The sequence below is a fragment of the Saxophila tyrrhenica genome (genome assembly GCF_035928015.1).
Source record: "Saxophila tyrrhenica strain CCFEE 5935 chromosome Unknown scaffold_3, whole genome shotgun sequence".
Classification (NCBI taxonomy): Eukaryota; Fungi; Ascomycota; class Dothideomycetes; order Mycosphaerellales; family Extremaceae; genus Saxophila; species Saxophila tyrrhenica.
This window is the reverse complement of record NW_027041735.1, coordinates 1,538,390-1,564,549: the sequence shown is the minus strand read 5'-3', so window position 1 is coordinate 1,564,549 and position 26,160 is coordinate 1,538,390. Positions and strand designations below refer to the sequence as shown.

The window sequence follows — 26,160 nt, the reverse complement described above, 5'->3', positions numbered from 1 at the left end:
CGTAGGCGGTCCACTGAAGCTGCCCTGGCTGGTTTTGAGCTGGAAGAGGGGAGGGTGGAGTCCATCCATCCATTACTGGACAAATACGACTTTCACCTGCGCAAGCGCCGCGATGGCGGTCCTAGCAGGCCGAAGATCGGCATGCCACGATGCTGTTGATGATGTTGTGGGGATTTGAAGTGTAAGAGCGACCTCATCTCCAAACTTTCCTTCGAGCTCGTATGCGTGTACGGGTAAACCTCGCTGGAGGTCTCGCGGTGGTCCGCGGGGCCAGCATGCAGTAGCAGGCCAATGTGACTGGGTTGTCGAGGGAGTCTGCATTGTAACACGCCTCTCGAGCCTCGGTATAGTCTCGCTGCTGCACTGGAGCGGCCGATATGCAAGTCAGACGGTGGGGTTGGGTGTGTATGATGCTTTGACGACCAGCGCTGATGCACCCCCGCACGCACGCGCTGGTTGTGTTGCATTCGAGGCGTCTCTGGCGTCCTGGACAATGGCTAGAACTGTCATCTTGCGCCTGGAGAGAACGTCGTATCTTCGTGGCTTGACCACCGACACCAGGCACCGTAGAGTTCTCCAGCGTGTCCAGATCGCTTTCGCTTGTGCGTATCGTACATACCGGCAACAAGTGGAGAGAGTGAAGATTCAGAATTAAGCTCCGTCGCTCAAGCAGCCATAGAATAAACAAGACGCCACCAGTGCGGAGTAGAATATCCCTGCAACAACATCAGCGCCAAGTCATCGAAGATCATAATCACCGGACCTGCTGGAAGTGGTATCGTGTCCACAGGCTTAACGCAAGGCACCGCTGCCGTTTGGTTCACATGTGCGACGAAGTGGAGAGTGGGGTGGTGTCTGCGGGGCGCCGGTCTGCATCTTGTGAAAGCACCGCATGACCTCGTAGAAAAGGTCCCATCTCCCCTTGCAACTTTCCCCTTCTCCTCTTCTCACCACTCATCTCTGGGAGTCGATTGAGCAGCCTCATCCATCCAGCATGGCGTTCTCCAAGGTCGCGCTGCTCGCAGCGTTGCCGTTCGCATTTGGACAATCCTCGAGTGTTGTGCCCGACCCAGCCTATTCCACGCCTCGAGGTACGCCTTTCCCGGACACCACCTACCCCAATGCCACTGTCCCATATGCCGTGGCCGGAGCGCAGAGCAACCAGACCTCTCCTCCCGAGTATCCCAGCCCATGGGGTGAAGGACTTGGTGACTGGGCAGATGCGTATGCTCAAGCGAAGGCATTCGTCTCCCAGCTTACCCTGACGGAGAAGGTCAACCTTACGACTGGTGTTGGGTGGGAAGGCGAGAAGTGTGTTGGCAACACTGGCTCCATCCCGCGTTTGGCATTCAAGGCGATGTGTTTGGAAGATTCTCCGCTTGGTGTTCGCTTCAAGGACTTCGCGTCCGCTTTTCCAGCTGGTGTGACTGTTGCTGCCACATGGGATCGTTCGCTCTTCTACACACGAGGCTATGACATGGGTGCAGAGCACCGTGAAAGCGGCGTTGACATCCAACTTGGACCAGTCGTGGGCCCAATTGGACGTGCTCCAGAGGGCGGCCGCAACTGGGAGGGTTTCTCACCTGACCCATATCTCTCCGGTATCGCCGTTGGTGAGACTGTGAAGGGTATGCAGGATGCTGGTATCATGGCTTGCACCAAGCACTACATCCTGAACGAGCAGGAGCACTTCCGTCAGCCATCTGACATCCCGGCATCGAGCAGCAACATCGATGACAGGACGATGCACGAGCTCTACTTGTGGCCGTTCGCGGATGCTGTCCGCGCCGGCACTGCATCGATCATGTGCAGCTACCAACAGATCAACAACAGCTACGGCTGCCAGAACTCTTACACGCTAAACTACCTGCTGAAGAATGAGCTTGGTTTCCAGGGTTTCGTCATGAGCGATTGGTCTGCGCAGCATTCTGGTGTCAGCTCTGCCCTCGCTGGACTTGACCAGACGATGCCAGGTGATCAGGCCTTCGACAGCGGCAACGCATTCTGGGGTGCCAACCTGACCATTGCTGTTCTCAACGGGACCGTCCCGCAGTGGCGTCTTGACGATATGGCCGTCCGTATCATGGCCGCCTATTACTACGTCGACAGGCCTGGCAACCAGGTCCCGGATGCACCAAACTTCAGCGCCTGGACTCAAGACACTTTCGGCTTCTCCCACTTCTACGCTTCAGAGGATTACACGCAGGTCAACTACCACGTCGACGTCCAGCAGGATCACTACGTCGACATCCGAAACATTGCTGCGAAGGGTACCGTTCTTCTCAAGAACACCGGTGGACTACCGCTCACCGGACAAGAGAAGCTTACTACAGTCTTTGGCTCTGATGCAGCTGAGAATGGATGGGGACCGAATGGTTGTCCAGACAGAGGGTGCGACAATGGTACTCTTGCCATGGGATGGGGATCCGGAACCGCCAACTTCCCATACCTCATCACTCCTCTTGAGGCCATCAAGGCTGAAGTACGCTCAAACCGTGGTGCATTCGAGGACGTCATTGACGACTACGCCTACACTCAAGCTAGTGCTCTTGCTCGCCGGGTCGCGCAGCCTGGTGTTGGTGGTGCTTGCATCGTCTTCGCAAACTCGGATGCCGGCGAGGGTTACATTGTGTACGACTACAACGAGGGTGACAGGAACAACTTGACTTTGTGGCACAACGCAGACACAATGATCCAGACTGTTACTGAGCAGTGCGACAACACTATTGTCGTAATGCACACCGTCGGTCCGGTTGTTGTCGATGCGTGGTACGACAACCCCAACGTCACGGCCATCGTCTGGGCTGGTATTCCAGGACAGGAGTCAGGCAATGCCATCACCGACATTCTTTACGGAAAGGTCAACCCAGGCGGCAAGTCTCCGTTCACATGGGGAGCTTCCCGCGGCGAATACGGTACCGACGTACTCTATGAGCCGAACGCTGGATCGTCTGCTCCTCAGGATAACTTCCAAGAGGGTGTATTCATCGACTACCGCGCCTTTGACCGCCTCGGCGAGACACCCATCTTCGAGTTCGGCTTCGGACTGTCGTACACCACCTTTGAGTACTCCGGCCTTCAAGTCCAGGCCAACAGCGTCGGTCAATACATGCCAACGAATGGCCAGACGCCAGCCGCGCCGACCTACGGCACTGTGAGCAACAGGACCGCCGACTACGTTTACCCGCCAGGCTTCGATCCGGTCGAGGCATACATCTACCCCTTCCTCAACAACTCCAACTTGCGCTCAGCCAGCATGGACCCGCAATACGCCATCAACTACACCTTCCCCGCCGACGGCTACGACAGCAGCCCGCAGCCCTACCTCGCAGCCGGCAGCAACGTCGCACCGGGCGGCAACGCGCAGCTCTACGACGTCATGTTCACCGTCTCCGCGACCATCACCAACACCGGCGACATCGTCGGCGACGAAGTGCCACAGCTCTACGTCAGCCTTGGCGGCCCGGAGAACCCAAGGGTGGTGCTGCGAGGCTTCGACCGCTTGACCATCCAGCCGGGCGCGAGCGAGACGTTTACGGCGCAGATCACGAGGAGGGATCTGAGTAACTGGGATACTTATTCACAGAACTGGTGAGCCGCTCATCCAATCTCTCAATCTCTCCGCCAACCCTGATCACGTGCTAACTTTTTATGACAGGGTCATCTCCAACGCGCCCAAGTTCGTCTACGTCGGCAGCTCTTCACGCAACCTTCCGCTTTCCCAGCGCCTTAACGTCGACGCTTGCTACGGTGGTGGCGCGCCTCCTGCTGCCAGTACTGCTGCTCCCGTCTCCGGGGCGCCCTCAGGTGCTGCTCCTTCGGGCGGAGTTGTCACTCAGATCTCAGTAAGTCTTCGCCATGCTTCTAGCTCAACACATAGCTGACGGCCCCTTGGGACGGGCAAGTCCAGGCACCTACCGGCGTGGTGACGCAGATCTCGGTAAGTCAAGATCGTTGGTGACACTGGAAAGGGCTAAATCTGTGTCTCGCTTGGATTTCTCCGGCCTTTTCCGGTGTCGCCCGCTTGCATGGAACACACTGAGGACACTGCTAACGCCAGGATGCGCAGGATGGACAGCCGCAGGCTCCTTCCGCCGCCCCGTCGATGTCGTCGCCGGTGCAGCAGATCTCGGTAAGTGTTGTTTAGCCCCAGGGGGGCATCCGAAGCTCATATGACACGATGCTGACCCTTTGATTGATAGGACGGACAAGTTCGGGCGTCCAGTACTGCTTGAGAGGGAGGCAGAGGAGGTGTGGTAATGATTTGATGACAAAAGAACGATTGCATGGAAGGAAGTTGAGATAGCCGATGTATATATCACAACGACATGAATACATGTCTCTGAGGCATTATCAGCCTACAACAGGTCACTTCTTCACGGCAGGGATTCTCGACATGCTATCGTAGTTGAGGGGTTGCATGCTTGGGAGTTTGATGTGCTTGAGAACAAGCCCCTTGATCTCATGGCCACGAACACGACACATGTCCATTTTGTGCAAACATTAGGCTGCACTCATCTTCTAGCGGAAGTACTCTTAGTGAAATACATCTAAGTGCCTTTGGTCTATCGGTTCTGGGGATAAGAGAGGACACGAGAAGAGCATACTGCAAGGTTCTCTAAGATGGTAGGGAAAGCATCAACCAACAGCAGGCTCGATGGTATGCATTCGGGTCACGGAGAAGGGGCAGAGTCAGATAGTCGTAATCATTCCACTCCATACACCATAAACAAATAACTCGTTATCGGGTATCTCAAACACAATCTCAAAAACACAATCAGTCTAGCTGCCAGTCCTCCTCCCCATGCCTCTCCACCAGCGCAGACTCCTCCCTCACCCACCCCTCAACCCGATCCGCCACCTCCCCCACTAACCGCTCATACCGCTCATCCACGAAAAACAACCCGCAATGCGCGCCCACTTCATCCACGTTCTCCATGAAAATGCGCACCCAGAGCGGGTCCCGCTCGCCGGAGGCGTCTTTCGGGGGGAGGGTGCAGAATTTGCGGTCGGACTTTTGTGCGCTGCCGGTGTCGGCTGCGGCGGCGGCGGTGGTGGTTGTGTTGGTTGTGGAGCGAGTTACTGGATCGGGGGATTGGTGGGGGGAAGGGGATGGGGAGGGAGAGCGGACGGGCGAGGTGCTTGGGAGACGTTGCATTTGCGGTGCGTCGTTTTCGTGTATGATTTCGTGGTCGTGGATGGGCATCATGGGTGGGTCGTCTACTGCTTCTTGCGAGTCCTGCTCGGGTGGTGGGTCAGGCTCGCCTCGTAGGCGCCGGCCTTCGGCTTCCATTCGTTGCCGTTCTTGCTCAAGGCGTAATTCCTCGCCTTGTTTTTGTGTCGTGGGTTTCTTCTTTTGCTGTTGCTGCTCCACTTTCAGTGCCGCGGCGAGTGCCTTTTGTTCTGCTTTCTGCGAATTCTTGATGGACCTTTCAGAGTCTTTCCGCTCCTTGCGACCGCGCTTCTCTTCAAGCTTGGCACGGTCTCGGATCGCTCTCTCGCGGTCTTTAACAGCTTTCTCGTATGCCTTTACGGCTCGTGTATGCTCTTTCTCAACCAGCTTGCGCGTGGCTGGGTCTTGGATGTAGGAGACATTGAGCGGAGGTGGAGCAGTTGGCTGCGGCGGTATGGTGGGCCAAGATGCGGTGGTAGATATTGTCGACGACGGTGAAAGGGCTGGCGGGTCTGGAGCATCGTGATACTCCGCATTCTTCCCATTATCGATGGTAAGCGACTCCGCCGCCTCCTGCCACGACTCATCTTCTGACCCAGGTATCTCAGGGACCTTCTTCACCACCCCGTCATCTGAGTGCTCTTCCAGCGAGATCCTTGGACTCGGCGACCTCGAAGAAGGTACGCCCGCCCCATCCTGCCTTCCTCTCCCCTCCACAGCCATCGAAGGCGTCAAGCTCGTCCGACTTGCATTCGACCCTGGCGAACTTTTCCGCTCCGGCGTCTTAGGCTTCTTTGGCCGTCCCGTACTCGCAGTATAGTAATTCACAAATCTTACTCTCGCGGGAGTCTGCGTACTCTTCGCAATCGACTTTCTCACATTCCCATCTTCCGCCTCCAACGCTCTGATCCTGCCATACCGCGCCTTCAGCTCGGGGTAGTTGGCCATAGCCCCGCCAAACTCCATATGCGACGTGACCAGCTGCTTCGTCGCTTTGAGTACATGCCCCGAGTGCTTGTTGACGAAGTGTAGCGCGTTTTGCCAGCCCTTTCGCATCGGTAGCACAACGTCGTTATCGAAGGAGGGGTTGTAGTTATGGTCAGACTGGGCCGGCTGCCACAAGGTATCCGTCCTCGTAGACATGGGTGATATCGGCGACATGGCACCGCTCGCCGTACTCGCTCCATCGTTCTGAAGTGCACCCATCTCTGGCGTCCACTTGTCCCCCGGCGCCTCCCCAGATATGAACATGCTCGCCAACCCACTCTTCACCACCCCCGGATGCATACCCAAGAACGGCACATCGAAGTTGATAGTCCCCAGTATGCGATGCTTGAACGGCCGATTCGCCGGCGGCGGCGCAGGCATCAGCGCGATCTCCGCGCTCAACAAACCCCCCATACTGTGTCCCAGCAACACCACATCCGTCGTCGGACTCTCATGCGGCTCCAGCCATTTGCTAAAATCATCCCTGGCAAAGGTGATATTCCGCTTGGAGCGATATCGCGGGTAGATTTTCGTGTGCACGACGTGCGTCTCGGCAAGCAGGACGGTGAGGAGGTGGTGCACGTGGGCGGGGAAGCTGCGGAAGCTGGTCTCGTTGCCCATGAAGCCGTGGATGTAGATGAGAAGGAGTCGGCGGCGTTCTTTCTGCTCGTTGGACTCGGAGGGTACGAGGGATTGGGTGGAGGAGGTGCGTTGGTCTTGTGTTGACCATGGGCCTTTGGACATGGCGTCGGAGGCTGCGATGGTGTCGTAGGAGGGCGGCGGTTCTGTGTACGGTGATAAGGGTGCGCCGCTGGAGCTCTGCCTGGGTGGGAGTGCTGGTGGTCGTCTGGCGCTCGAACTCGCCTCCATGTTGGTATCGTCACGCATTTCGATCATGTTGGCGGTGGAATTGTTGGCTTGTCACGGTCAATGACCGGACGCCAGTTAATGTATGCGACTACATGGGTGTGTTTGGGAAGGTCAAGTTGACAGCGAATCCCGACTATCCATGCACGTTCTGACGTACACCCTGCATTGGCTAGTATGGCTGTGCAGGCTCGCTTGCTTTCCGAAGCCAATGCCTCGTTTCTATCGCGATACTGTGGCAAGGACTCATAATGCACTCGAAACACGTCGACGCTGGACTGTATGTCATGCTACATGCTGCCGTATTGAAGCTAATTCGGTCGGGTCTGTCTCGCTGACGTGTTCTCACTTGCAACGAAGGCGACCAGCACCAATTCTCCACCCATCACATCTCCTTCGCCAACGCAATAGCACTCCTCATTCCTTATAAATCGTCGCCTGCCCCTTCGGACGATACTTATACCCCGGAAACTTGTTAAACAACGTCTGATCATACTTCCCAATGATCCCACATTTGAAACTCCCGGTGATCGGCTTGATCCATTTGTTGACGAGGTTGAGAATGGCAGACAGCTTGCCGAGCAACGGTGCAGCCCCATCAGGAATGACCGCCTGCACGACCTGAGCGTAGAAGCAGGCCGCGTTGCTCGTCTTCAAATTCAGCAGATCTGAAGAGTGATACACACCGCCAGTGATGTCGGACAAGTCGACGCCGACGTATGTATTGACGCCATTCGTGTTCCCACCAAGACGAAGAGTGCCGGGATAGGCTTGAAAGTTGATTGCGAGGTCCAGAAAGCCGTTCGGGATGCCATATGGCACGGACGAAGGACGACGGTACCAATTATCTGGAATCCGCTCCTGACCCTTGAGCCACTTGAAGTTCGGATAGTCGCCAGTAACGCCAAAGAATGCCTTGAACGTTTCGCCGTCGAGGTAGCCGTCTGGCTCGGCAGCGGAGTGGTTCGACATCAAGTTGATGACGAAGTTGTAAGCTACGGGTGCGACCAGTGTGGTTGAGAAAGGCGCGGCGAAGTAGTAAGGATTGTTGGCGATCGACTCCTGAACCTTCTTGAGGAAGTCTTGTGCGAAGCCGTCGAGAGTGTAGCGATCGTTGCCCAGGCCAGTGGCGTAGGCGCTTGCAAAACGAGTGACGTTGAGGCTGTGGGCGTCGCCGTTGTTGAGGTAGGCATCATTGCGGCCGATAGAGGTGTCGCCCTCGTAGATGTTGTGGCTGTAGGAGATGCCTTGGGAGTCTCCGAGAAGACCGCTCGTAAGTCCGCCTAGCAAGCCGGTTGGTGGGGGGCCGCCAATGGACCAGGTGCCGTCGAGTGGGTTGCCGTTCATGATTATGGCGTAGGCGGCCAGGAAGGCGGATAGTTCAGTGCTCATACCGAATGCAGCTCCGAGGCCGCTGACAGTCTCCGGGAGGGTGGTGACGCCTGCGGTATTCGTTAGATCCACCGCTGGGTGAAAAGGGGGTGAGAACCCACCAGAACGATCAAGGTAACCATGGTTCGCAGCAGCATTGAGTGCCGGGCATGGACCTACGAACCCGTCAGTATTGAAGGCCTCGATCAAAGGCGTTCTATCTCACCTCGGATCTGGTTTGAACGCGGCTTGGCATAGGCGTGCTCGCCCGTGGTGGAAACAAACTGCTCCTGAGCATTGAACACTCCGCATGGAGTTGGGCCACAGTTGGTGCGTGACTTGCTCAGGTCGAGGGCTGCGTAGATTGAAGGCAGCTCAAGAGCCTCAATGTCGGCGATGGCATTGAGGAGGTCGGCTGGGAAGGCAGAAGACAGACCGACGAGGGAAACGACAGCAAAGAGACTGAGCTTCATGGCTAGAATGAGACGTCCCCACGGAGACAAGCAGCAGGCGTGGAATGCAAGATTGTTGGAGCACGATCAAGGAGAGAAGTCGGAGAAGAAGAGCATACCGTTTTATGTGCACGCATTCTCACGTTTCACCAGCTTCTCCAAACCTCATGAGCACATTGACATGAGGAAGGTGCGAGGCAGCCAATGTGCAACTCGGATGAGCGATCACTGCACGCTCGAAGGCGTTTTCGTGCTGCCGGCACGTCGGCCTCCCGATGGAATGCAGAAAGGTCGACGAGAAGGGGACCGAACATTGCCATATCGGTGCCTGACGCTTCTAAGCTAGTGATGATCTGCATTTCCGGTACTACCCATGGCTGTAGCAATGCTGGGATGACAGCTGGTGGCTGGTTCTGGACCTCTGAATTGACATTTCGTAGTGATCACTTGGACGATGCGGGCTCACCATTCGAGCGAGCCATGTGCATCGACTGTTGTGCTTGGGCGTAGATACATGTATGCAGAAGGGAGCAATGGTCTGGTTAAGGTAGAACTACCTAGTGGCTGGGCAGTCGCAAACGGCAGCTGCTGCAGGTGCTTCCCCACCGGACTTATTGTCTGCTTATGCGATTCACCGAACAGCCAATTCGATTCAAGACACCAGACACCAAATGGCTTTCGATGTCGCCAAAAAAACCCCCCCAAAAGAGGAGTCTGAGGTGAGTGCCCAGATGATTGGAAATTCAACCAAAAAAGGAACTGTGAGATTTCAGCTAATCGAAGTACTTGATTGGCATTTGACCAAAAGATTGATCCAGGTAACTGAACCGCTTGATTAACATCTAACCAATTGGTGATTCGGCCCGGCTGGGAATCGAACCCAGCAAAGGGAATACCACTTACGCCGATGGCCTTGGCAGTCCGGAGCGTGATTACTAGACTGACATCAAGAAATAATGACACTACTCTCCTAACCTCTCCGGCCCATCGACCTCAGACAACAATCTCCCAACCTCTCCGGCCTTCGTCGACCCTAGACACCAATCCTCAGCCTTTCCGGCTCTCCGTCGACCTTAGACATCAATCTCCAGCCTCTCCTGGCCTCCATTGATCTCAGACATCAATCTCTAGCCTCTCCGAACCTCCGTCGACCTTGTAGTAGTATTTTAGAGTACACTTGACACGGTAGACCTAATACGGTAGACCTGACTCAGTATACCGGACATAGTAGACTTGACAAACTGGGGTGATCAAATAGAAGCCGATAGGCATTTGTAGCTGGCAGCACGGTCGGACGACAGAGCTATGGTTGAAAACCCGTGTCTCATCTCATGATGCAAAGGTCGATCTAACTTCTAGTCGTAAGCGACTGTCACGACGGTAGAGAACATGATGAGGGACTTACAGCTTTAGCTGATCGTAGTATCTTCTACGACCGTCCTCGCAGCGACAAGGAGAGCAGTTCTTGTTGCGGAGGACGTCGTCGTACTCCTCCTCCAGGTTACGCTCTCGGTATACCATACGACTACTGTCTTGAATTTGACAGACGTGCGGTGCCCGCGGCGTTATGTGTTCGGCGAAATGCGCGTCAATGGCGAACGCGAATGCGGCGCAACGGGTGATCTGTTGGTTGATAGATGAGACTCCGTATGTGAGGCGGGTTGAAACTCGGTATATGAGGTGCTGCGGTTTTCGTCGTAGACGTAAGGCTGGAGTTCGCGGATGGTAGAAGACCCGTTGGTGTCTGGTCCTTCGGCTAGGTCGTCTCGTTGACCATTCCGTCTGACCAGCCGTCTGGCTGGTGTTGTGGTCGAGGAGTTGGCCGTTGTAGAGTCGGCCGTCGTAGAGTTGGCGGCGAACGAACACTCAGATCTTGTCCTTGGAAACAGCTGTCAAGTCCAAGTGGTGTCTGGAAACTCCCGTCTAGAGCAGAACGACAATCTGACGTGCTATTCCAGCACCTTCCCACTGAATGGTGTTGGAATGGCAGCTGGCATCCCTACTCGATGCTGGTGATTCGAGGTTGACAATACCGAAGGGACAACTCCAGCAGTCGGCGATACTGGTGCCGACAATGGACCCAAAACTAGACCAGCTGCAGAAGTCACATTATAGCTCGATATGCTGATGGCCTTCGGACCGCGCGATCTCACCAGGGCGAGCTACTGCGAGCCGGAGTCTGCAACGTTACCGAGGATACGGTACGCTCTCCCGTTCTTCGATGCCATCCGTCGTTCGTCTGGCAGACTGCGTTCAGCGGTGATATGTTCATCACCAATGTCTCCCAACGGCAACGAAACGACAAAGGTTAAACAGGCGGCTCATACTCACGTTCGGAAGAGAACCAGGGAGAAGGGACTGCTCCAGCTGCGACTTCCTCCACTGCAGCCACTGAAACCGACACGGCTGATGCAGACCAGGTCGCAAAGGCTTTCGCATCGGTTGAGGAGATCACCAAAAGCGTGACAGGCAGCTCAGCCACCAAGCGTAAGTACAGGGACAAGAAGAGCGGCGTCACGGCCACCGGCCTAGTTGGCTTGAGCTTTTTGACTTGATTGATAAACCGGGACACACAACCAGCCGGGCCAGCTGGAGCTTCTTCTGCGGCGCCCGAGGACACTGCCATGGTAGAGGCGAACGACAGCGCAAAGCCTTCCACCACGGCCGAAGACATCACCAATGGCGTGGAGAGTGTGAGGGCATCACAGGCAGCAAGCGCAGGATGCAGAAAAGCGGCGGCTCGGCCGCCTGGTCGGCATGACCTGACCTCGGTGGTTTATACGACAACGACGACGAGTTGGAGCTGGCCAAGGAGCAAGACTGCGGACGACGACGGGTTGGAGCTGGCCAAGTAGCCAGACCGCGAACGTGCCAAAGAGGAAGATGAGCGCAAAGCTGCTGGAGAGATCGAGGAGAAGAGTAGCGGCGTCTCGGCCGACGGGTCGGCGTATCCTGTTTGTCTTGATAGACAACGCCTATGAAACAGAGCCTTCAGATCCGAGGAGTAGGACCGGGGTTGTGCCAGAGAGGTTGCGAAGGAGGAAGCAGAGGGCAAAGTTGCGGGGGAGATTGAGGAGAAGAAGAGCAACGTCGGCCGGAGAGGATGGCCAAGAGGAAGCAGGGGGTGGGGTTGCTAGGGAGATCGAGGGGAAGAAGAATGGCATCGCGGCCGATGGATTAGAGTTAAGTAGTTTGTTTGACCTTGATGGACAACGCTGACGATGCAGAGCCTCTCAATCAGGCGATCTTGCCAGCGGCGGGCCAAGGCGCCGAAGTCTGAAGGTTCGCGAGATCAATAGGGATACGGTACACCTTCCTCTTCGTCGATGCCAAGGGTCGTGAGGAAGTCGAGGAGCTGCGCGCGTGCTGCTGGTAATGATGAAGAGCTCTGATATCGGGATAGTGATGAACGATGCGGCGCAACTGCGAGCCGGCCTCCTGGCACGATCAGACCCCGAGGGCTCGGTAGAGACCGAGTATATGCTGGTGGCCACAGCTGGGCTCAAGTCGTGTTTGTAGCGGTCCGCGATGTATGCCTCTTCGGCCGCAGTACTGTCGTCCTACTCGGGCGTCTCGGTCTCAAAGAGTTTAATCGAGTTTCCGGCGACTCTGTGACTTGTCCAGCTGATCCAACGTCGGTACCATTCCAGTGCACCATGGCCAATGGCCAGATTTGCCACTTCTGGATCCCAGGCCTCATACACCCGGAGATAAGCACGACTTACAGTCTCCGCGACACCATCGCCTCCCATCGACACCGCGATGTCGTAGAGTAGCACTGTAAGGGATTCTTTCCTCCGTTCGGAAAACGATCACGGTCCACATTTGTCTCAAAGAGTCTCGTCTGCTCAGTACCTCCTCGAGCACTGATCCACGAAGGCAACAGGTAACATGATGAAAGCACGGGAAACATCAGCATCAAGGTCGGCGTGGCCTTTCCGGGCTCCTTGGCCTCAAGTCAAGGGAGGCCGCAAGGGCAAAAACACATGGTGGCCTCAGAATGCGACTACCATCCCGCCTTGAAAGTCATCCAGGATCCACAAGAGCTGGACGATCTCCTGGTGCCAGAGCTGAGCAGGACAAATTCAAAATCTACCTGGCAGGCATCAGTATCACTCGGGGACGCGGAGAATGCGCCCACATACGGCGCGAAGTTCCAGAGGCCTGTCCTGAGTCGTGACCGGTATCACCTGAGAACATATGTATGATCTTCACACACGCGCGGAGGATCCGCAAGAGATGGAGGACCTCCCGGTGGTGCCCGCACAGAAGAAGCAGATCTCCTGTACTCGGTCTGGATGATCCTTCTTGATGTGATCGGTCATTGCTGTGGATCGAACAGCAGTCTCTGCATAGTAAGACGCAGTACAGTGCCTTCTTCTCATACCCATATTTCTGGGATTTGTGCCGTCGCAACTTCGTCCGTGGCGCCCTGGTCTGGGTAACGAGTCGAAAATTTCCATTCAGCCGTGGAGCATGGTTGGCGAGGGTGGTGTTTGTGCGTGTGCTGCATCCTGCTTCCAGAAGTGATAAGGCAGACATGCGCAACCATGCCGAGGTGGTCGTGCCTGATATGGTACGCAATGGTTCCAGCTGTTCCTAGAAATGCCTTCGCGCGGCTCAGTTGTTTGAGTAAAGGAACGCAGAGCGAACGGAGTAGGTCTAAAGCATCCGCGACTGAACAGCCCAGACTCCAGAAGGAAGAGGCGTTCTGGGGGCACGTATTGTGGAAGCGCAGGCCGCGACAGCGCGGTGAAGGGTTTCTGAGTGAAGGGAGCAGGGAGCAGCGTCGCACAGGGGCTGGATGTGAGCAACAGCGGCTGGTGGAAGGAGTCGAACGGCGGGAGAGCAGATATATTTCCAACAACTCAATGCCCTTCCCATGGTAGCTGAGGACGACGATGAGAGGCGTAGGTCCCGGATGCTCGAATAAAGTAGCCGTTCGCGGGCATTACCACCTGACAACAAATTCTCCGACATCGTAATCAAATCCGGCGACCCCGAGTTCAAATGCCAGAAGGTTGTCCTCTCCTTCGCGTCTAGCTACTTTGCTAGCCTTTTCGACTCAGGCTTCGAAGAGAATACCAAGATGTAATCGAAATGAACCTGGAAGAGGACTCGCCAAGAGCTGTCGGCGCGATGTTGCGGTTTATCTACACGGTCGACTACGGCTCTATCCCCGACACGCATAGCGCATAGCGCGGAATCGACAGCAAAGTTCCACCTCGATGTCCACGCCGCTACCGATAAGTACGGCCTGCCGCGACTCGCTGAGAAGGCGCTTGCCAAGCTGGTTCAACACATCACGACCATCGATACGCCCGCGGCAGACAAGGCGGTCGCGGCTATCCTACGGTATATCTATACGTTCGAGTACGACTCTACCTATGACACCCAGAGCGCGGCATCGACAGCAAAGTACCACCTCGACGTCTACGCCGCTGCCAATCAGTACGGAGACGACGAGCACGGCACCACCGCATCCATATCTACGCCGCTGCCGATAAGTACGGAGACGGCGAGCACGGTATCGCCGCATCGACAGCAAAGTACCTCGACGCCTACGCCGCTGCCGATAAGTACGGCCTACCACGACTCGTTGAAGAGCTGGGTCAACACACCACGACCACCAATACGCCTGTCGTAGACGAGAAGGCAAACACAGATACCTACCCCATTCAGGCGACTTTTGTGGTACAAGGGTCACAAGGACTTCGATACGGTCATCGAGAAGACCTCCGAGCTGGTCAAGAAACAGCTCCCGGCGCTCATGCTAATCAAGGAATCTTCAGCGGGAGAAGACCCTGGCGACGGCGACTTTCAGGGCGGCAAGTCCACTCTGTTGTCCATGTGGACGAATTTCACATAGTAAAGTTCGACTCTTGCTCTCTCGTCAATCTGCCTGAGTGTAATGAGTAATCTTGTGATTCGTGTGTGAAACGTGTAAATGCCATGGGTACATGGAGTTGTGAATCAATCATGTAAGCGACAACGTGTTTGTGTTTGTGCGACTTCACCTCATCAGCTGAAGATCTATCACCCTTCACGTGCACCGCAAATTTCTGTCCTCTGCCACATCTTCTCTCAACCTCATACCCACCACTCTCAACCTACGCATCGCTTTCCTTCGTAACAACTTTGCCAGACCCACAACCACAATGGCTTCAGGCATCGAACACGACAGGAGCAGCCTCCCAGGTTTGCAGTCCACTAAGTCGGTCCAGCGGCTCGAGCAAATATCTGCGCTCAGGGGTCGAGGTATCGGTGAACACATCGCCCTTCCTCAGCTTGTGGTCTGCGGCGACCGGGCAGTCGGCAAAAGTTCAGTTTTCGAGGGTATCAGTGGCGTCCCTTTCCCGCGCGGCGCGGGCCTGTGTACCAAGTTCCCAACAGAAATCATCCTTGAGCACACGGAGGCCGCCGAGACGATCTCTGCAACCATCATTCCTCACGTCACTCGATCCGATGCCATAAAGACGAGACTACAAGCCTTCCAGCAGGAGATCGGTGATTTCAACGAGCTCTCCTCCGTCATTGCCAGCGCTGGTGCGCTCATGGGATTGCGCGGGTACGGTGGCAATGAGTGTGGACCGTCGTTCGTGGAGGATGTGTTACGCATCAAGGTCAGTGGGCGCACTGGCTTACACCTCAGTATCTTTGACCTCCCTGGGCTCATTGCATGCGCCAGCGAAGATCAATCTGAAAAGGACGTGGAGAGTGTGCACAGGCTTGTGGACTCGTATCTGGAGAACCCGCGCACCATCATTCTGGCGGTTGTACAGGCGAGCAACAGAATCGCGAACCAGAGCATCGTCCGCAAGTCGAAGCAGTACGATGTGGCGGGCCAGCGTACAGTGGGCATAATCACTCAGGCGGATCTCATCAACGTTGGGGCGGAAGTCGGGATTGCCACGCTAGCGAAGAACGAGGACACCACGAAGCTTTCACACGGCTTCTTTTTGGTGAAAAATCCTACGCCGGTGGAAATCGCGAGGGGTATCACCCTCCAGGAGAGATCTGCCAACGAGCTGGGCTTCTTCTCGTCGTCGCCATGGAAAGAACAGAGGCTTGACAGCTCTCGTGTGGGTATTTTGAACCTTCGATACTTCTGTGAGACCTTCTTCGACGAGCGCATTGAGCGGGAGCTTCCCAAGATCCGCGAGGAAATCAGAACTTTGATCAGGAAGACAGAGTCGGATCTCTCTCAGCTGCCGAAGGAGAGGCCTACTGTTGGCGATATGCGCACATATCTGTCCAGGCTCGCCATGCAGTTCCACGGTCTTGCCGACGCCGCTGTTAAGGGGGAGTATGACAACAAATACTCAGCGTTCTTCGCGTCGCAAGGAAAAGGGCCAGATCAGGCGAGGCTGCGTGCGCTCGTTCATGAAGGCAACAGCCTCTTCCAGCAATGCATGCACGAGTATGGCCAGACTTACAAGCGTAGCCAAGCGCTTGGCCCAGAGAACCAGCGTCAGTGGGCGAGCGCCAACACCAACGGAGAAGACATGGACGCGTTAATGGCGGATGGTTGGGAAGATGCGGTGCCTTCGCTCTCTGTGAGTGCTTTGCAGGATGAGCAGAAGTACGTGACCATGGGTGAGATGAGGGCATGGATCAAATCGACCTACGTGAAGAGCAAAGGGCGCGAACTACCTGGGAACTATGACCAAGTTCTCTTGACGGAGTTATACCATCAGCAGTCCAAGAAATGGTCCGACATCGCCGAAGCTCACCTGGGAGATACCATGAGCAACATCATCGCCTTCATCGACAAGACCATCTCCTACCTGAAGATGGAGCAGCACGTCGAAGCCGGCATCCGCGAAGGCCTCATGGGCGAACTTGAGAAGTGCGAGAAGCTTGCCGAAGACGAGTTGCGAAAGCTGTGCGCGGACGAGGCGCAGCAGCCCGTGGAGTGTGACCACTACCACTCCGATAAGGTGCAGAAGTCAGCGAATTCGACCATCATCGACATGGACGAGCAGGCCTGTACCGAAGCCCTGAACCGTCTGGAAGCGTACTACAAGGTATTTTGCTTGCCGACAGTTTGAACCTTTTCATATGTACTGACACGAGGATTTCAGATGGCTTTAGACACATTCGTCGACAATACGTGCAGGCAGGTCATTGAGCGCCATCTCCTCCGCACCCTACCATGCATCTTCTCGCCGCAGCGTGTTGCCGGGTACACCGACCAGGAGCTTGAGCGCCTTGCAGGCGAGAAGGCGGAGGTCGTGGAGAAGCGGAAGCAGTTGCACCAGCAGCTGGAGAACTTGAGGGCTGGTTTGAAGGATCTTTGTAACTGAGTCCTGGGGCAGCGAGCAGGGATTACGTTTACAATGAACGTTACGGCTGGCATTGAGGTAGGATGGGCTGAACCGGAATCGTGGACAAGCGTTGTGGCCAACCTTCTCGCGTGCATGGATGGCGGCCGAACTTGCAAATGAGCTGAGAGAAGCCTTTGGGCTGATCTCTGCCTACGAGAACTTGAGAGGAGATCGTGTATCAAGTAGATATTGTACCTCTACGCGAAGTCAAATGTCCTGGGTGCGTCGTTGCGAAAGCTGCAAGTGCTGTCATCTCCGCCGGAGGAAGGGCAGTCAAGGTCAGGAAGCAGGGAGTGTTACATCAAGATGTTGGTTACTCGCGGAAGAGACTGCCCCATATATCTACTCTTGAGTCCACTCGATACTGCCTACTCCTCAGTCCAGTAATTCTCTTCGCTCACCACTCCTCCGTCAAACTCAAACTTCCCCGTCTCCCTTGCCCTCCAATCCTCCACGCCTTGCGGCGTCTGCTTGATATACATCTTCGGGTCCTGCGTCATATTGAGGTAGAAAGGCTGCTCCAGATGATCAAACTCTCCATCCACCCACTCGATTCCAGCAGTCGAGATTCCCCAAGACTCCACCGTCTGTTTCGACGCTGACGGCAGCCTCAGCTTCATCGGACACTGGTACCACTGGGCGAAGTAGTCGATCGCCAACATGATCCGGTGATGATCGCTCGTATTGGGCATGCCTGTCTCGCACCTGTCAGAACGCACATCTCCAAGCAACGAGGGGGGCCACAAACCTGCGTGCCAGAGCCGAAGGTCTCGGAAGCAGATCGAACCTTTCTTCACCGTCGGCTGCACGGGTCGCCGTTCCTTCGCTCGCTTCTGGATGTAGTCCTTGCTGATCCAACCGCTCTCCTTGTGGGCTTGTTGATCATCTCGTTCGTAGCGATCGTGGGTGCCACACCACACCTCGGTCACGCCGTTGGATTCACTGGAGTCCTGGAGGTACGTGTTGATGACGATGCCAAACGGGATCGATGGGAAGCGGTGATTGACATCAGAGTGGACTGCCTGACGTCCTGTTGCTCCTGGGACAGCCACGTTGGCGTTGAGGAAGCGGATCTCCGGTTCAGGTCCAAGCACATTCTCAACCACTCGCATCATGTGCGGATTGGCGTAGACGTCCTTGTCCAGCCAGTCCGGCGTAACAGGGGGGATTTGGCTAACATTCTTGGTGGCGGCGCCTTGGTTCCACTGCATGAACTTCTTCTGGAGATAGGTCTCGTTCTCCTCGCACATCTTCTTGTACAAGTTGTCCACGAGCTCCTCGTCGATGGCGTTCTCCAGCACGACAAAGCCATCGCGGTGGAAGTATGTGAGCAGTTGTTGGATCGTTCCTGGGTTGGTCTTGCCGGAGATTCGTTCTTCGTCGGAGAGGCGGATGATGACTGGGTTGTCGCCATACTCTTCCACATCTGGGATTAGTCCGCCTTCCAGGTAGCTTGGCCTCTGGTCAGGCGGGAGAGTCTGCGCTGGAGCCATGGAGACGGTGCTGTGATAGATTCAGGATGTAGACTTCTTGGACTTCGATTTTGGGGAAATTCGAAAGCCGCCGGCAGGGTCGTTGAAGCCTCAAGATATTATCTTAGATGGAAGCGCGATGTCGGCCAACTCTGCTATTCCGCTTCTCGACAACACTGGCAGAAATTCGACACCAATACTCGTTGTGTCGTCACCTATCCGAGGTGCTGCGGTGGAGATGCGGCAGCTCGAGCTGTGTTGTCCTTCCTGCTTCTGAACAGATTACCCGGCGCATTTAGCCGGGCTTTTGGCAGGCAGGGTCGGCATCGTTCTTGACTTCACTTTCCGCATGTGGCATGGGGACATGTGCTCTCCAAGGCAGCCACGGACTGCTCCATCTCTTGATCCTTCCCATCTTCAGTCATCCGTAAACACCGCACCTGCACCGACAATCCGGCACAGGACAAACCTCATGCTTCCCAAACCAACTCCTCGCATGATCCGCATGAAACCCATGCCCACACAGCTTACAGAACGAGACAAGCTTCGCCATGATATCATCCATCTTACTCAACTCTCTCGCTCCTCCAACAGTAGAAGGATTCGACGTCCCCAGCCACATCTGACACAGTCCACAGCGAGGCATGTGTCTGCCGCAAGTAGGACACACCGTCCTAGCATTTGCAGGCGGCCCGGCGACCCTGACAGCGTTCGGCATCGGCGGTCCTGTGGTGGATGGTGGAGGCTGGCCGGTGAGGTATCTGCCGTCGTTTCTCGCGAGATTGCTTTGGCAATGCAGACAGCGAAGGGTGACTTGTGCTTCAGGCGGCTTGATCAAGCTGGTACCTTCCCTCGTCTTCGCCATACGATTGTGCTGGACGGTGAATTTGGTGCGTGGGATGAAACATTTCCAGGCTTGCATCTGCTCGAAGTACGTCTCCTTCCACATCTCCCATCTGACGTCGTCGACATACAGCGGGTTCGTGAATGCTGTCGCCAGCACTGCGGTTTGGAGGTCATTTGTTCGGGTGATGTAGGTCTGGAAGAGGTCCACAGCCTGCTCGCCTAGGCCGGTCAAAAGGATGCCTTCGAGATCTCCATTTCTGACAGCACGCGCGGTCTCGCTCTGAATGAAGCCGCTGAGTTCTGTGTCGTTGAGGTACTTGAGGCCCAAAGCAAGTCGGTAGCCGAGATGGAGGTAGTTCGTCTTCATCACGTCTCGCCAGTTGCCGGAAATCAAAAACGCAAGCAATGCCTTGAGCGCAGGATCATCAGTGTCTGCAGCCATCCATTGGCACATCTCCCGCTGCTCCTCGTTGATGTTGTCGGAAGCGAGAAGAGCTCCAAGCCCGATGTTCTGGATGGTCCGAGATCTGATCAGAGACCGCAACAGATTGAGAGCGATGTGTCCATAGTCGTGAAGCGCGGCTTGCACGATCGCCTGGTAGTACAGTCCTCGCTCGATGAGTTCCTGGCATTCAGCTTCAAGCGAGTCGACCGTGAACTTCCATCCGCAAGCTGCCAGGCAAAGCTGCCGGTGTTCGGGAAAGCTCGTCCGTTCGCCTTCGAAAGCGGGTATGTACTTCGCTCTGTTGAGGCCGACGATGGCGTTTCCAGGCTTGGCAGACGAAGCAGTCAGCCGTCGGAGTGGGTTAATTCCAGTATTCTCAGACCATAGGCCAGCTACGCCGATGAAACTGAGATCCAGACCGCCGTGCATCATGCCATCATTGGCTGCTTGATCTCTGAAGCGATTAACAATCTCCCAGAGACGCTCGAGCTGCCAGTTGCCGGCCACGATCTCCATGTTCTTGCGGCAGTCAAAAAGATAGCCCGAACGGCAGCGCTCGGCTGGAATTATAGAAAATGACAGCAAGCGTCCAATCTTCTGGGAGTCTCGGGGGACCACCGTTTGTTCTCCAGCATCGCCAACCCTCGCTGCTTCGCCATTGTAGTCCTGCGGACCAAAGTCTTCTGCGTTGTTGTCATTGCCAAACTCATAAGGCGCCTTCGGCTCGGTAGGCTCGTGGTGTAATCTGGGCTCTGAGATCGAGACGTCTCCAAACCCGATGCTGAGATGGCTACGAGCCGTGATACCTGCCAGCGGCATTGAGGCAGGAACGTGAAGAAGTTCCACGTCCCTGCTTGGCCGAAGAGCGAGCATGCTCTGCCCGTAGCTCGAACCGGAGTCGTTCCCAGCAACCCAGTCGTAAGCTATGATGCGCTTCTTGCTGTCTCTGCCATGCCGTGGATCATGCCAAAGTCTCTCCAGAACCTTCTTCTCGGAGACGTTTCCATTGCTCAACCGCTGCCTCCATGGCAGGAAGGGCTTGCTGACTGCGATCAAGCCGGCTTTGAAGAAGAGGAACTGCTGCGGAAAGACTTGGCGCGTCCACGCGGGGCAACTCCATCCTGATCCTCTCTCAATTCATGCATCTCCATGCTTGTCCTCCCGATGCAGTACCATTTGTTGTGGCGTGCGAGTCTTGAACTTACAATCGCGTTCAGTGCAATTGGAGTAAGGATGCTTTCGTCTCACATGATATTGTCGGTTCAAGATGTCTTTGCAAATCTCTCCGCAGAAAAAGCAGATGGCCTGCTCGCGGTCGGGATGATCCCTGTTGACGTGAGCGTTCATTACGTGCGCGCCATCAGCAGTCAGAGGACAGTAGGGACACTGCAGAATGTCCTCTTCTCGTCCCAGTGCAGATTTTGTGGTCGTATGCAGGCAGCCTCTGCCATCTTTGGCATCCTGCATGGCTTGGATGCCATGTCTTTGTACTCCGTGCGCTGCCAGCTCGTCTGGATCCATACTCGAAAATAGGCATTCATCCACAGGACATAACCTGAGAGGGTGATTCTGGCGGAAGTGGTGAACAGCTGTCTTATACACTACGCCGCAGATGAAGCAGACATCAGTCGGGAGTCCGGGATGCGCGGTCCTGGTATGATTCACAATGCCATGGCGGGTCGGTCGTGTCTCCGGGCAGTGAGGGCACCCAACGATGTTGTTGTGCTCTCTCTTCAAATGCACTTTGTGCTGTCTTGCGGTGTCCGATTGGAAACCACAGTAGCAGCATCGAAATAATCGTCCAGGTGTAGGAGCCTGCGAGAAAAGCCAAGGCGAGACCAGGATTGGCGATCGATCCGTCAAAGACCCGCCGGGGGGGAGAAGGACGGAGTCATCGGTAGTCTGTTTCTCACAGTTCGTGTCAGCCAAGGGAAGCAACAGTGTGCCCTGATGACGCTCACCTGAGCCGAGTTACCCAGAAGGGGAAACGCCCCAATGTGGGCGTGAAAGGAGCAGCGAAACAACAGCTCATTGCTCTCTCGCTGCGGAGCGCTACACCTGAGAAGGGACTCCATCTCCTCGGGCTCAATTCCTTCTCCGAGGCATACCATACACTTGCGAGCTTCGTCAAGCGAAAGATCGAAGGTCTTTCTTCCCGGTCCCGTGAGCCTACACGCCGCGATCGCATTCTGGAGCTGTGCGTTCGCCTTTGACATCACGGCATGGTCCAGCTTGAAGTAGCTTGCGAACATGCAAGCCATCAGGAAGCGTATGTGCATCTCGTCCTGCATCGGATAACAGGCCGGCTCACTCCAGAGTGTTGCCAAAGCCCTCGCATCGAACGTGGCCCATCCTACATTGATTGCTGCGTCCTGTGCGAACATATCTGGATGCCACTGTCGTTTCGTCTCGGCGACCATAACCACATGGACATCAAGATTCCGATACTCATCGCAGAGCATTTTCCAGGTGTCGTTATTGGTGGAGCTCCCGTCTACGTTGGATTGCAACAAGCACACCTCGAATCTGGTTTCCTGTTCCGAAGCCCAAACGTCCGCATTTTGGAGCAAAGTCTTGATTCGAACCGTTTCGGCTCTGAGACGACCATGCCTCAAATCAAGGGAGAACAAGACCTCCGCACTCGACGCACAATACACGTAGTCGGCCCAGGCGGGTTGAGGCTCGCCATCAAGAAGCATTTCGGACCATTCTGTGACCTTTTGGGGCTTCGCGTCGTTTTCCACAAACAGGTCTCCATGATTGGATTGAAACAAGGCCCAGAAGAGGTCCACCTGTTCCTCAGCGCGATCTTCCATATCCCGAAAGTCTTCTGCTTCCCAGGCAGGAGCGCTGTTGCGTACAATTGAGATGCACAGGCCAGGGTTATGGTCGAACAGCCTGTCAAAGATGGGTTCCCTGGTTCGCGGTGGCGCAAGAAGACTCATCTGAGTCTCCGAGTCAACCAGTCTCCCAGGGCCTTGACGGAGCAAGAACGACGAAACGGTGTCGTCGGTTGACCGCAGAGGTTGAAAAGTCGCTTCCGAAATGTCAAGTACGTTTCGAATCCTCATGCGAATTTCCGGCTCACCGAAGTCGAGCTCGCTGTCATGTTCTTCAGCAAGACGTTCGCACTTGTCCGAAACGTGCTCCGTTAGCTCGTCCAGCGTCCATTGGTGCGCCGGCTCTGTGAGCATAACATTGCAGAGCAACTGTCGCATGTCGATCTTCCAGATGGTCGCCACGTCTGTTGTTGATTCTTCTGCGTCCACTGCGGACGAGTCCTGGACCATCGCCGCGCTCGTATTGGGTGTTCCACCGTCGAGCCCAGACTCCAGCTGACCTTTACGACGCCTTGCTGTTGGCGCGCCACCACCGTCCATCTGACTACCCTTCTGGCTGACCTTCTGATTGACAACCGTACCCTTGGCCGGCCCTTTCTTGCTGGGTGGCCGCTGCGAGCTCCTCGTCCTGGTGTCCAAATACCGTTGCAAAGGCTCAAACGACAGCTCCGTGCCAATGACAGACCGGTACACCAGCTGTAACCCCTCGTACCGCAGCCGCATCGACAACGCCTCATCATCCTTCTTCTCATCCGGGATCGCGGCGACATCCTTCGATCTCGCCAGCAGCGTCGCCATGTACCAAGCAAAGAAACCACAATCCGAGTCGTTGTGTTGGGTCAAACACCTGATCTGCTGCGGCTCTCGCCATACGACATTCTGCCAATGTAGATGATCGCGGCGGGAGACGAGTTGTGCGAGGACCTTCACCTCAGCCGACATTTCATTGAATGCTCGTTTACCGCGAGACCGGTTCCAGCGTGGGTCGAGTACTTCAATCTTGCCGTCCGTTCGCTCTTCGTTCACGTGCATGTGCACCGTCACCCAGTGGTTGCCCGCAACGTTGTACAAGAACATGAGCTGCTCAGTCGCGACTGGCATGTTGGCCGCCGGGAAGAAGTTGAGGTACTCTTGGCGGTTGGGTGCAGCCCATGCATTCTCAGTAGCTTTGAGATACTGCTTGAGGTTTTCGACAATGTTGATTTCCTCAAAGTCGACCCTTGGCACGAAATACTGCGTCTCTAAGATGGGCGCAATGTACGATTTGAGCCCTTCTTCCTCGAAGACTTGATTGGACGCGGCTGCGAACACTTCCAGCAAGTTGTCGGTGGCCCAGCCATCTGACAGGGAATCAGGAAGGCTCTTGTCCGGTGGATGTACACCCAAAGCCTCTTCGGCCGAGATCGCTTCAATCTCAAATTCCTGCGGCAAAGGACAGCGTGTTCTCAATGGATACTCACGCCATACCTCGCCGTCGGTGACGGCTTGCTGTGGAACCGTTCTACTCACAGCCAATTCCAGGATTTCGAGGAGAGGTGCAGCAAACGGAGACGAGCCGCTCTCCTTCCTCTGCGTGAACAATCTCCTCAGCATTGCAACTGTGTGTTCTTGTTTGTCTGCCAATGCAATCATCTCAGCCAGGTATTGGTCCTTCTTCTTCTGCTTGTCCTCTTCTGTCTCTGTTTGAGGAGGCTCGCCCGGCTCTTCGTCTGCGAACTGGAAATAGGAGTCGTCGTATTCGAAATTGCCGCCGAAACCATCTTCGTGGTCAGACTCTTCATCTCCTCCCACTGAGGACTCTTGATCACTGTCCTTCTCGGGCGCTGGTGAGGCGATCGGAGCACCCTCGCCGTTCGAGAAACCGGTGCTTCCATCGGCTTGTCCGGTGGATCGTGCAGAAACAATGATGCATTCTTCGTCGCCAGACTCTTCTCCAGCAAAGGACTCCTTCTCATCGCCTTCGTCCTTGGAGACTCCGAGACCAACTCCTCCTTCAATGTCGTCGTCGTCTTCTTCCACGGGGATATCAAGGTTGGCAGCTTCCTCCTGGTCGACCTTGCCAGTACAAACTGTGGTCTCCGGCTGTTGTGAGACCGTCCGGCGCTTGGTAGTACCACCTTGCTGCTCCGAGAAGGCGGTGTCGATCAGCTTCCGCTTCGATGTGCCAACTAGAAGTCTCGAGTTGCAGCAGTCGCTTTCGTAATCGATAGTCCGGTGCGGAATGTCTTCATCCGACAACAGGGATTCGTTCCATCGAGCTTCGGCGGTCACCACATGTTGCTTGAGGTAAAACCTGGTCAGGCCGCGGATAATAACGCTGGCGTTGCGGCCATTCCTCCTGCGGTCTTCAGCGTGGGCCAGCCAGCCCTCGGATATATGCAGCGTGCCAGCTTGGACGTCTTCTTCCGGGCCGTGCTGGATACAGGCATCTTCCGCTTCCTCACAACCGTACAGGAAATGCGTCCTCAAGGTTGAGTGACAGCCCACGGCACACCATTTCTGCTCAACGCTCATGTCCTCTCCAGTGCATTGATCGACACAATACCCACAGGTGTCGCCATGGTCCGGGTCCCGGAACATCACATCTCGGGGATGGAGGCATTCGGTGCAAATGAAGTAGGCTTCCACGTCACGTCGCACGGGTCCGTCTGCTGCGGGTGTGATGGGCTCCGGGGTAGACTCCTGGGATGAACTGCCGTCGCTGGATATGCTGATTGCGTCTTCTCGAAGACCCAAGCCAGCCGACGAACCATCGTCTCCGGCTGTGGCGGCAGCACCTTCATTCGATTCCTCGAGAGGCCAGTAGATGCTGCTGGTGGTTACCGCTGGGCTCAGGTCCGGCCTATACCGGTCGACGTATGTCTCTTCAACTGCAACACTGTCGGGCTGCTCTGGAGTTTCCTGGCGCCACCTTGACCAGAAAGACTCCTCCCTCGGAGAAGCATCGACACCGTTTCCAGCATCGGTATCACCAGTCGTCTCTTCGGGATCCTGAGGCTCATACCACCAGTGTCGAGGAGGGTTGCTAGGCGCCATTCCAACACGATTCAGCGAAGAGGTGCTGGGATTGTACCTGGTGGTGCTTGGGGGATAAGAGGAAGCCGCTGGACGCAGCAACCTCGAGGGGGAGGGGGAAAGGGGGATAAAGAGGATACCGCTGGACGCAGTGACCTCGAAGAGGAGGGGAAGGGGGGGTAAAGAGGGAGCCGCTGGACGCAGCAACCTCGAGAGAACAGACTCGACGTAGGCCCGGAGGCGTCGAGGAACGCAGCGCGGCAAGGGAGACTCTATCTCGAAACGAAACGTCCCGAGAAGACGTGAGATATGAGCTCGTTGGGAGAAGAGAAGGGGAGTAGTAGCAGAGATGAAAGCCCGACATG

At 55.7% G+C, this 26,160-nt stretch overlaps 7 protein-coding genes across 7 annotated transcripts; 3 read left to right on the top strand and 4 right to left on the bottom strand.

The window, feature by feature from the left end:
• Positions 1-994: 994 nt before the first annotated feature.
• LTR77_002562 (uncharacterized protein) lies at positions 995-4,235 on the top strand (the record flags this gene model as incomplete). The annotated part of the gene is made up of 5 exons (XM_064799821.1): positions 995-3,591; positions 3,659-3,845; positions 3,911-3,940; positions 4,061-4,132; positions 4,203-4,235. 5 exons carry the CDS (start codon positions 995-997, stop codon positions 4,233-4,235), a joined length of 2,919 nt encoding a protein of 972 aa, XP_064662576.1.
• Positions 4,236-4,777: 542 nt separating this feature from the next.
• Positions 4,778-7,057, bottom strand: LTR77_002561 (uncharacterized protein; the record flags this gene model as incomplete). The annotated part of the gene is made up of 1 exon (XM_064799820.1): positions 4,778-7,057. The coding sequence occupies one exon, from the start codon at positions 7,055-7,057 to the stop codon at positions 4,778-4,780; it is 2,280 nt and encodes a 759-aa protein (XP_064662575.1).
• A 387-nt stretch (positions 7,058-7,444) lies between these two features.
• On the bottom strand, positions 7,445-8,871 carry LTR77_002560 (uncharacterized protein; the record flags this gene model as incomplete). The annotated part of the gene is made up of 2 exons (XM_064799819.1): positions 7,445-8,574; positions 8,625-8,871. The coding sequence occupies 2 exons, from the start codon at positions 8,869-8,871 to the stop codon at positions 7,445-7,447; spliced, it is 1,377 nt and encodes a 458-aa protein (XP_064662574.1).
• A 5,079-nt stretch (positions 8,872-13,950) lies between these two features.
• LTR77_002559 (uncharacterized protein) lies at positions 13,951-14,497 on the top strand (the record flags this gene model as incomplete). Its single annotated transcript, XM_064799818.1, has 2 exons — positions 13,951-13,997; positions 14,050-14,497. 2 exons carry the CDS (start codon positions 13,951-13,953, stop codon positions 14,495-14,497), a joined length of 495 nt encoding a protein of 164 aa, XP_064662573.1.
• Positions 14,498-15,008: 511 nt separating this feature from the next.
• Positions 15,009-17,156, top strand: LTR77_002558 (uncharacterized protein; the record flags this gene model as incomplete). The annotated part of the gene is made up of 2 exons (XM_064799817.1): positions 15,009-16,877; positions 16,935-17,156. The coding sequence occupies 2 exons, from the start codon at positions 15,009-15,011 to the stop codon at positions 17,154-17,156; spliced, it is 2,091 nt and encodes a 696-aa protein (XP_064662572.1).
• A 389-nt stretch (positions 17,157-17,545) lies between these two features.
• On the bottom strand, positions 17,546-20,813 carry LTR77_002557 (uncharacterized protein; the record flags this gene model as incomplete). Its single annotated transcript, XM_064799816.1, has 3 exons — positions 17,546-17,871; positions 17,926-18,660; positions 19,181-20,813. 3 exons carry the CDS (start codon positions 20,811-20,813, stop codon positions 17,546-17,548), a joined length of 2,694 nt encoding a protein of 897 aa, XP_064662571.1.
• Positions 20,814-21,077: 264 nt separating this feature from the next.
• On the bottom strand, positions 21,078-25,816 carry LTR77_002556 (uncharacterized protein; the record flags this gene model as incomplete). Its single annotated transcript, XM_064799815.1, has 2 exons — positions 21,078-21,842; positions 21,902-25,816. The coding sequence occupies 2 exons, from the start codon at positions 25,814-25,816 to the stop codon at positions 21,078-21,080; spliced, it is 4,680 nt and encodes a 1,559-aa protein (XP_064662570.1).
• Positions 25,817-26,160: the final 344 nt, after the last annotated feature.